Here is a 10,384-nt window from a genome sequence, read left to right on the forward strand (position 1 = left end):
ATATGAATGGACATAACAATCCCAATGAAGAATACTAGTGGGATATATCTGTCCCAGCGCAAAATCACAATGCTATTTCACGCCAGAAACTCTTTAGCGCCATTTAGGGGATATTTGACGCATGAAACATATATACTTGGTTCGACTCTATGACTGGGACATATTACAATGAGTTTCTAAGTACTTTTCACCCCATTAGTAATTTTTAAACATTTGTTGGGACAAATGAGTCCCGTTAGTAGTCAAAGGGTTAAGGTATGATTCGTTGCTTAGAGAATTTGATTTAAAGTTATTTTCCTCCCCACTACCGATTTAAAGTTTACATTAAAAAGTACTTTATTCCAGTTTTTTTCTCTCGTGTTGAGCATTTTAAAATGTTTGGAAATTTTAACATAATTCTGAAAGCTTTAGTGTTTATTTGTCCACCACTCTATAAAATATTTTGCAAAAAATGTAGTAGTTGACATGCTTGATAAACCTGTCTACAAATCAAGGAATTTTATATTTTCTGACAAAACTATATTAATCCTTCAGCACAGTAAGATTGGCAGTTAGAATGTTAGGTCTAATTTAATCAGTTTGATGTGACTTCCATTCACGTTTTAGTAGAATTTGGATTATTGGCTAAAAGCCAGTCTGCCAGCCAGACCAAAGGATTGTCTGGTTTCTGACGACAAAGTTGCATGAGCCCTTTCAGCAAAGTAGGGTTGACAGTTTGAGACAAATAATCACTAGATGCCCCCTCATTGGTATTTTTTTGTTTAATGTTTTTTTCACTGGGAAAGAAGTAATTTATTTCTTGTTCAGCTTGATCGCTGTCTGTGCTCCCATACACAGCGTTTCTTAAGATGGACTCGCCGCCAAATCTTGCCCTGATGCTATTTGGATTTGTTATTCTCGCTAATTTCGGATCTTCTGGGCCAATCAAACGCTGCAATCTCGAAATGGTGCCTCTTCCTGCCACGATATACACTTCGATTGGCCCACTTGTCATGAAAGCAACGTATTCCTCTAGCTTCGAGCTCTCAACTGTATTTTGTACGCTTACAGCTCTGATGTCTGGAAGTTTCTGTTTCCCTCCTTCGGATGCTATCAATTCTTCATACACTCTGTAATACTTGTTCATCTCTTCGTCTAAGGATCTAAAATAAAAATCTCTAACTTGTTCTGGCTTTAAATGCATTCGGCGTTTTTTTAGAAGCATGAGACCAGAGTTTTTGACGATAGATATTATAGCTTCTGATTTAGAGGTGGCGTTAGGCTTAATGAGGCAAATAGCACGTTCGAATAGTCTGTTGTCTTCGTCCGTTAATGTTCTCGTTGAAGCTATTGTTGGCACCTTTAATTCCATTCTTTTGAAGAATAAAGTGCTTTCTAAAACGTAGATAGTCTATTTCTTTTTTATCTGAAATTAATAAAAATTCATTTTACAAAGAATATTTATGGATAAAATAAAAATACGCAAACAAAACTATCTTTCCTCAATTCGCGTTCTTCTCTCGAATGAAGTGCTTTGTTATTTATATTCTAAAAAAACTTCTTTTCATCCAAGAAGTATCAAAAAACGGGCAATTTTCAATTAATTATTTTAGAAAGTGCTAGTTTATAGATGGTTGACTGAATGTAAACAATAACAAACTTCCTAAAACCGTAAGAAATTTCAGAAGTAGTAACCGGATGTCTAACGATGAACTTTAACCTCTAGCGTAATCTGTGCTCAGCTTTACATGGTCAACCATATATATATATATATATAAGATCAAAAAGTAGAGAAATCAAGGGAAGAATTACAGAACAATGAAAGAAGGGTGAAAAAAACTGGTAGAGAAGAAAAAAAATGACAAAAATTTAAAAAAAATCCGGATGAAGAGATATCTTTTATTTTCCGGATTTTTAAAAAAAATTTTATAATTTTTTTTCGTATTGTTTTTTTTTTCTTTTCCTTCCGATTTCTTGTTATTTATATTTTTTAAAATTATTTTTCCCCCTTCTTTTATTGTTCTGTAATTTCCCCCTTGTTTTCTTTATTTTTTGAACTTATTTTATGAGTTCTATTTACTTGCAGCTTAAGCGCAGTAAATAAAACTTATTGTTTTACTTTATTGGATGTCAGGAATGTAGTTCACTTTAAACCTGATTACACTTTTATTTCACCTAATGAACTTAGGAATTCCTACATGTTTTGTGAAAAAATAAACTTATATCAGTTTGTTTTTTTTGTTCACGTTTAAAAAGTTTTTATTTCAGTAATTAAAAGTTTTATGGTTAAAATATAATTAGTTTTTCTGATAGGAATTCAAAAAATAAACAGAAACATTGAAATGTTTTTTCTTTCTTATCTAGTAAATATTTCTTTGATAGCAAAATACCAGGTTTTGGTGAAAGATCAGAAGCTAATCAAAATTTCCATGCTTAGTTTCCTAACTTGGAAACTTTATAACTGTCGTTGAACAGCCGACCCAAATTTCATGGGTTTACGACTACTTACGTTCAACTCCGTAGCCTTGAAATTTTGAACCAATCCAGAAGACAAGGAAACTCCTGGATCAGTACCCCCAGAGGTATTGATTTGTTGTGGGAACATGGAGGACTTTGAGACTCGACAGATTTAACGTGCATCAGTCACCATTTACTACACGGGGAGTCTTCGGCCGGCGAGGATCGAACCCACGACGTCTTGGATATGGGGCCAGCGCCCTACCGATCATGCTATCCCGGCCTTAACTTGGAAACTTAACATTCCCCCCCCCCCAAAGCATTTGGTTCTTACCAGTCTTTGCAAACTTCTGTTATTGTTATTGTTGTTAATTTTCGTCGCACTAGAACTGCACAATGGGCTATAGGCGACGGTCTGGGAAACATCCCGGAGGATGATCCGAAGACATGCCATCACAATTTTGATCCTCTGCGGAGGGAATGGCACCCTCGCTTCGGTAGCCCGACGACCTGCGCGCGAAGTCGAGCACTTTACGGTAGCACAGTTTAACGAGGACCCATACCGCACACCCTCGGTCCCTACGCAGGCTGATCCAAGTGGTCACCCATCCGCACACTGACCGCAGCCAGTGATGCTTGACTTCGGTGATCTGCTGGGAACCGTCTCTTAACGATCAGTCCATGGGGGACTTGCAAACTTCTGTAAAAATAGCTGAACATCACACACACAAAATTTAATTATATTTTAACAAAGATAAAAGCGATTGCTCTTTTACGTAAGGTTTTGCTTTTTCACATAAATACATTCGGAAAATTTCTTAATGAAAAAATTTAATTTAGCAAATTATAATTTCTTTGAATTGTTTAACAATGGATTTGTAAATTAGTTTATATACGCTTTCGAAAAGAAATCTTTTGCGTTTTCGATAGTTTTTATTTTAATCTAAATTAAGATTTTATCATCTAGCCATTTTTTATTCCCAGTTTTTTTTTTTTTTAAAATTTTGCGAGCCGAATTAAAGTTGTTCACAATGTTTTGAATTGAAAATGAGAACACAAATTATTTAACTTTACAAAATCAATTTTAAATGAATTAAGTAGACATGCATTGCGTTACAGCATCACTATCAATTTTAGAATAAATAAAATTATTTGATACAATATTCCTGAGATTTATTGATGGTAATTTATAAATAACCGAAAAGTGACCAGTAACGTCAGCTCTGAAAACAGTTGGATAAATAAGGATGTCCAGCATGTTTCTGAAAAAGATATGCTCAATGCACGATTTAGAATTGGGAAGAGTAATTTTGCTTATGAGAGATAAGAATGCCTTATAAATAATTACTTACAAGCAATAGTAATAAGATATAATCACTTACAAGTGAGTTACGAGATAAAGTGTCAATATTTGTATCTCCTGAAATAAGGGCCATCAGAGGAAAATAAAATACGAACGAAAGAAAAAATTTTACGAAGCAAATTTACTTTTTGATTCTACATACGTATCTCTTCCTTTTAAAATAGTTCCCAAGTTTGCTTAAACACTTATCCTACCTTACAACTAGATTTAGAATACCCTCTTCATAATAAGTTACCGCTTGCTCCGATTACCAAGAGGTCACGACAGTTTTCGCATCTTCGTCATCATCGTTGTACTGGTTGTCGCCAAAATAATGTTTGAAATATCGGAAAAGATAAAAAATCACTTTGCGCAAGGTCTGGGCTGTATTGAGAGGTGGTCCAAAACTTCCCAGCTAAAGGTGCTCGGGACTGAGCTATGGAGAGAATCATCGTCATGGAGTAGCAAAATTTCCTGTAAGCATAACAGTAGGAAGCTATAGTTTGTCTAAGCTAACAACTCCTCCAGCCACAAAGTCTGAGGACGTCTGGTGCTATGGAAATAGGAATGGCGCATTTTAGGGAGGGTAGTTTCACTCTAGGACTAACACAATAGACCGAAGAAAGAGATTTCCTTTCCCTAAACGTCCCAAGCTGAAATCACTCCAAAACAGTGACCCCGCACCCCTACTTGAAATAGTCATACCTCGTTACCATATTGTCACCGCCACAGGTCGAGACGAATGTCTGGTGGAGTTCTTATTTTAGACAAACTATACGTAAACTTCGCAAATCTGTAGGTGAGTGTATGCAGCGGACAGGCTTTTTTGTCGACTAAAAACGCATCACTGACCGAACCTCGCACGCGGCGGGCGATTTGTTAAGCTTGAACATTTTAAAGACACAAAACTGACCGTACAGGTTACCTACGCAGCTGTAACCGAGCACAGTTGCTCTCAAGGAATGCCAGTACACGACGATTGCACTCGTTGCGGCGCACGCGTCACCTATTAGTGTACACAACAAAACGGCCCTTACTTAAAAAACAGCCCTCGTAGTTTCTATCATTTTTAAAACTTCTGATTTTCTCGGATAACTCACTAGTAAAATTGTTAACATCAAATAATTTAAAGTTTAATATCTTCACTGTAGGTTAAAATAGATTCTGCAGAAATCATAGAAAACTCAATATTTCGCGAAGGATCTAAATTATTTCTCACAAAAACTACTACATCACTAGATTTATTTATTTCACGGCAGTAAAAATAAGATTTAAAATTACAAATATTAGAGGAGAGCCGTGATAGCTTTAGGGCAGTGTTTCCCAAAGTGCGGGGGTACGCGTTCTTATGCGAAATATCTTACAACAAACGAAAATTTCAAAAATTTTTGATTTAAAAACAAAGCTAGTCATGAAAATTTACAATTGCATATTTTTCTATTGGCTATTTTTTGCAGAGTTAACAGTTAATAACTAGGGGTGTCAACAGCCAGTTGTGATTTTTAACTATAGGGCACTTTTTTTATAATAAAAAATGCATTCATTTTTTTTATTAGTGGTACACAGCGGTACAAAATATTTAGAAAGGGTACACAAAAGTCATAAGTTTGGGAAACACATTCGTCTTCCAATGAGGTGAATGGGCTCGAATCCCAGCGATGGTTGGTCGCATCCGGCATGCACCAACCACAGTGCTTACGTGAAATATCCTCAGTGGTAGACGGATCATGGGTTAGAGTCCGCTTGCCGTCAGGCCGACAGTGGGTGTTTCTCGTGGTCTTCCTCTCCATGTAACGCAAATGAGGGTTAGTTCTATCAAAAAGTCCTCCACGGAGGCAAATTTCTCCTATTACTTGATCCAGGAGTTCTTTTGTCTTCTGGATTGGGTTCAAAATTACAAGGCCACGGAGTTGACCATTAGTAGTCGTAAGCCCAAAAATTGGGTCGGCTGTTCAACGACGGTTATAAAATAAAATATTATGGGGAAAAGATTCATTGTCCTAAATCTTTATTTCATATAAAATTGAAATATCTATGTTCAGATAAAATTAAAATATCTAAATGCAATAATTCAAACTTACTGGTGGTTTATCAAAATTAGATCTAATAGTACGTTTATTATAATGTACAATACTTAAATTTCTATTGAAATTATAAACATATAATAAAATTGCTTAAATTTATCCAAGGAGTTCAATTTTACTCAATCATCAGGCTGTACCCCAAGATAGCTGTACTTAAATTATTCCGAAATAGTACCATTGAAATCATTAATATTTGTGATACCATACAGTTTGGAAAACTCAGTTTCAAAGATTTTTCTATAACCAGTGCAAACAGAACGCGCAATTTTTTTCTGGTCAGAACTTTCGACTAAGAAATAAGAAGTTTTTAAGCTCTGGAGTTAAGTGCACGTTGAAGAAAATCGGCATAATTTACATATCTTTCGTTAATATCAGTTGTTCTTTAAGTTTTGCAGCTTTAAACGTATACATCTCTGCTATATTTATTGTTGAATTAAACTACGATGGGCTTAGGTTTGTCTTTTTGGTTGAAAGTACACGATGTTGAGCAATTGAAACTTGATTTTCTAAGTCTACATCAAGCATTTGTAAGACTGTTGGCAAAATGGCTCTATCTCTTCATTTTGTATTCCAGGTAAGTTTGCTATTTCCAAGTTGAATCTTCTTGAATATTGCTATAGCTCAGTAAGTTCAGTTTGGATTTGTTTTATTTCTGTTTTCAGCCAATTGTTTTTTTTATTAATTAAATTCCCTTGTTTTCTCTTTATTTAACTTCGGCAGACTTGAATTTTAAAGTATTTGTAGCGAGTCGTATTTGGCAATTAATGAAAAAATCCAATTCAAATATCTTAAAAATTTAAAAAGTTTCAAGCAGTTTTTTGACTAGCTTTTGTGCTTTTTAAAAGAAGACTTAAAATGGTTAGGGGTTTCTACAAATATTATTCTCTGTATCACAAGACAACATTAAAAAACAAATGATAATACCTTACAAAGCGTTCATACATCGAAATATGATTGCAGGAAAGAAAACATGCGGGAGAAAAGTTATTTTTATAGGGGATGATCACCAAAAATGCCGGTGTCATTTTTAATAAATCTAATTTAATAGTAAAAAAACGTGTTTTTTTACCGGCTTTACCACCAGTGAATAAACGTTAAAGTACATATTAAAAGCATTTTACGGTTGAATAAGTATATTACGTTATTTTTTGTAGTTCGGTTACATTTTATCAATAAATACTTCCAATATATATGAAAACGTGCTATACTATATACAGTTTAGTATTATATTCACATTTTTTTTAAACTATATCGTTCTTTTTTACTTTCGTTTTAAACTATATCGTTCTTTTTTATTTCGTTTTAAACTATATCGTTCTTTTTTACTTTCGTTTTAAACTATATAGTTGTTTTCACATTTTAGTTTTAAACTCTATAGTTGTTTTTACATTTTAGTTTTAAACTATAGTTGTTTTTGCATTTTAGTTTTAAACTATATTGTTGTTTTTACATTTTAGTTTTAAACTATATTGTTGTTTTTACATTTTAGTTTTAAACTATATAGTTGTTTTTGCATTTTAGTTTTTAACCATGCAGTTGTTTTTACAAATTAGTTTTTAACTATATAGTTGTTTTTACAAATTAATTTTTAACTATATAGTTGTTTTTACATCTTATTTTTATTTTTTTAACTATATAGTTGTTTTTACATTTTAGTTTTAAACTATATAGTTGCTTTGACATTTTAGCTTTAAACTATATAATTGTTTTTACATTTTAGTTTTAAACTATAGTTGTTTTTGCATTTTAGTTTTAAACTATATAGTTGTTCTTACATTTTAGTTTTAAACTATATAGTTGTTTTTACATTTTAGTTTTAAACTATATAGTTGTTTTTGCATTTTAGTTTTCAACTACGCAGTTGTTTTTACAAATTAGTTTTTAACTATATAGTTGTTTTTACATCTTTTTATTTTTTAACTATATAATTGTTTTTACATTTTAGTTTTAAACTATATAGTTGCTTTAACACTTTAGTTTTAAACTATATAGTTGTTTTTACATTTTAGTATTTACATTATAGTTGTTTTTAGTGTTTACATTTAATTGATTTAGTTGTTTTTACTTTTTAGTTTTAACTGTATAGTTGATTTTACATTTTAGTTTTTTAACTATGTAGATGTTTTTTCATTTTAGTTTTTAACTGTATAGTTGTTTTTACATTTTACTTACTATTTTTCTACCGCTTAATGAAATCTTTTTGCAAAAACTGGAGGAGTTGTAATCCTTAATGCATGAAATTTGAACCTATATGAACCTGGAAATATATTCCCATAATATATTTTTATGGATTATAATCATTGAAATATATCCCTGGGAATATATTCCCATAATATATTTTTATGGATTATAATGATTGAAATATATCCCTGGGAATATATTTTTTATGGATTATAATCCATAAAAAATCATACATAATAGAAGGTATGAAATCGTTTACTTACTGCATATTCAAAAATGTCTCATTTGTTCAGTTCAGACATAACCAGTAAACACATCCGACTACCAGTCAGGTAAAGTGAAAAATGACAACACAAAACTCATTTTCTCGCTCCGTATTGATTCGGTGAGAGAAGAGAGTTTTACCAGGGATTACCATAGTGACCGGAGGGAGGGGGGGTTGTTTTATTTTTGGCTAGGTTTCCTGAAAGCAGTACTAGAATTCCGCCAATTTCCCAGGTCCCCAATGCGTGAAGCAATTTATCCTTGTTTAAATTATGCGGTTAAAGACAACCCTTTTAATTTTACACGGTATCAAATCAGATTTCTGTCGTGCCAATGACGTCAAGAACACTTCCTGTTATCGAATTTTTGGCTCGTGAGGAAATTGTTAACTGCATATTAACTGCATACTACCTTTTCTCTCGAGATTAGAAATTATGATTTATTACCTATTTCCATCATGCAAGGAATGATTTTTCATCTTTAAAACTGAGAGTTTGTTTCATAAAAGCTATTCGAAAGAAATGCAGAAGTTGTGAAACTTTCTAAATATAGTGGATATAGCAGTGCTAAAACCACCTGGCGTGCTGTTTTGAAATTTCAGGACATTGAACTCGTTAAATTAGAAGTGGAAAATATCTAAATTATTATGCGAATAGTATTTCCGTGTATCGTCTACTAGGAGAACTTAGATATATATATATTTTTTTTTTTCAATCTTAATAAAAATTCTAACAAAAAGGACTTTCTAATGTCCAAATTGAGTTTTAATAAGTAAAATAAGTTTAAGTAAAAGAAAAAAAACCCCTCCTTTTCTGTATTTTTTTACTATTTTTAAAATTTTGGACCAAATTAATCCGTGTTTGGGGCCTCTTTGGTAGTTAGGTACTTTATTTAGCTGTACTTTATTAATAAGTCGGAAATTGATACCAAAACCGAATGTTGCTTTTGTCTCCAAGAAATCCAGAGATACAAACCTCACCTGATAATAATTGATCGAATCAAATAAGCTACTTCCGTAAGGACTTGACAGTGTTTTTAAATAAAAGTGGTAGCTTGGATTTAGAGAGAATTAATTTATTCTTCCAATATTAATGAAAATTTTCTCTAAAATTGGCTGATTCTTTTTCTTAATATTTAAGTGCTTTAACACGTTAACACTTTAGCGGTACTTTATTAACACTGGAGCTGCACTATGGGCTATTGGCGACGGAGTGGTAAACATCCCTGAGGATGATCCGAAGACATGCCATCGCAATTTTGACCCTCTGCAGAGGGGATGGCTCCCTTGCTTTGGTAGCCCGATTTCCTGCAAGCGAAGTCGAGCACTTTACGATAGAACAGTTTAACGAAGACCGATACCGCGCATCCTCGGTCCCTATACAGGCTGATCAAAGTGCTTATTCTTGACTTCGGTGTTGTACTGGGAACCGTGTCCTTACGATCAGTCCTCTTTGAACCTCTCAATTTTTTTTTAAAAAACGGAAATTGAATAAACTTCCCATGTTAGACTATTGCAACCTCTTCTGCAGCAAATTAGCAACAACAAAAAAATATTTGACATATTTAAACAAACAAAAAAATTAGAATTGAAAAACATGATAAAAACATTATTTTTTCTGTCAGCTATCATGATTTATGATTGCTAAACTTTTTATTACAACACATCCAGCCATCTCAGGAACTTAGTAGTATTTTTGTTTTATTAACTAATGAGAGTTGCTAATTTTTAAATTGATGTCAGCTTAGTCATAAATAAGAGTGTACATTCTATTGGATTTCATGGATTATGTTACGGAAACGCTTAAAATATTCCGCTGAAAAAGAAAAAAAGGGAGAAAAAAAAAACAATTATCACACAATAGTAACAAGTTAAAGTAGGTAACATTTTGATACTTACTATACTTTTATCACGTGACTGCAGTTACATAACTACCATGGATTCGTCCACAAAGAAACTCTGTGGAAAACATTTTATTCATCAAAGCAAAGACTATTTTAAATAACCCTACAGTAGTGACAGTGGGAAGGAGTATAAGTTACCCAAAGTTATTGAAAAGTCTTCTAATATATATATATA

General features: G+C 32.8%; 1 protein-coding gene across 1 annotated transcript; it reads right to left on the minus strand.

Moving 5' to 3' along the window:
- Positions 1 to 318: 318 nt before the first annotated feature.
- On the minus strand, positions 319 to 8,461 carry LOC107439091 (nucleoside diphosphate kinase homolog 5). Its single transcript, XM_016051570.3, has 2 exons — positions 8,307 to 8,461; positions 319 to 1,405 (listed from the first exon to the last, which is right to left on the minus strand). The coding sequence occupies exon 2, from the start codon at positions 1,349 to 1,351 to the stop codon at positions 596 to 598; it is 756 nt and encodes a 251-aa protein (XP_015907056.1). The 5' UTR covers positions 1,352 to 1,405; positions 8,307 to 8,461; the 3' UTR covers positions 319 to 595.
- Positions 8,462 to 10,384: the final 1,923 nt, after the last annotated feature.

This window comes from Parasteatoda tepidariorum, chromosome 10 (assembly GCF_043381705.1).
Source record: "Parasteatoda tepidariorum isolate YZ-2023 chromosome 10, CAS_Ptep_4.0, whole genome shotgun sequence".
Classification (NCBI taxonomy): domain Eukaryota; kingdom Metazoa; phylum Arthropoda; class Arachnida; order Araneae; family Theridiidae; genus Parasteatoda; species Parasteatoda tepidariorum.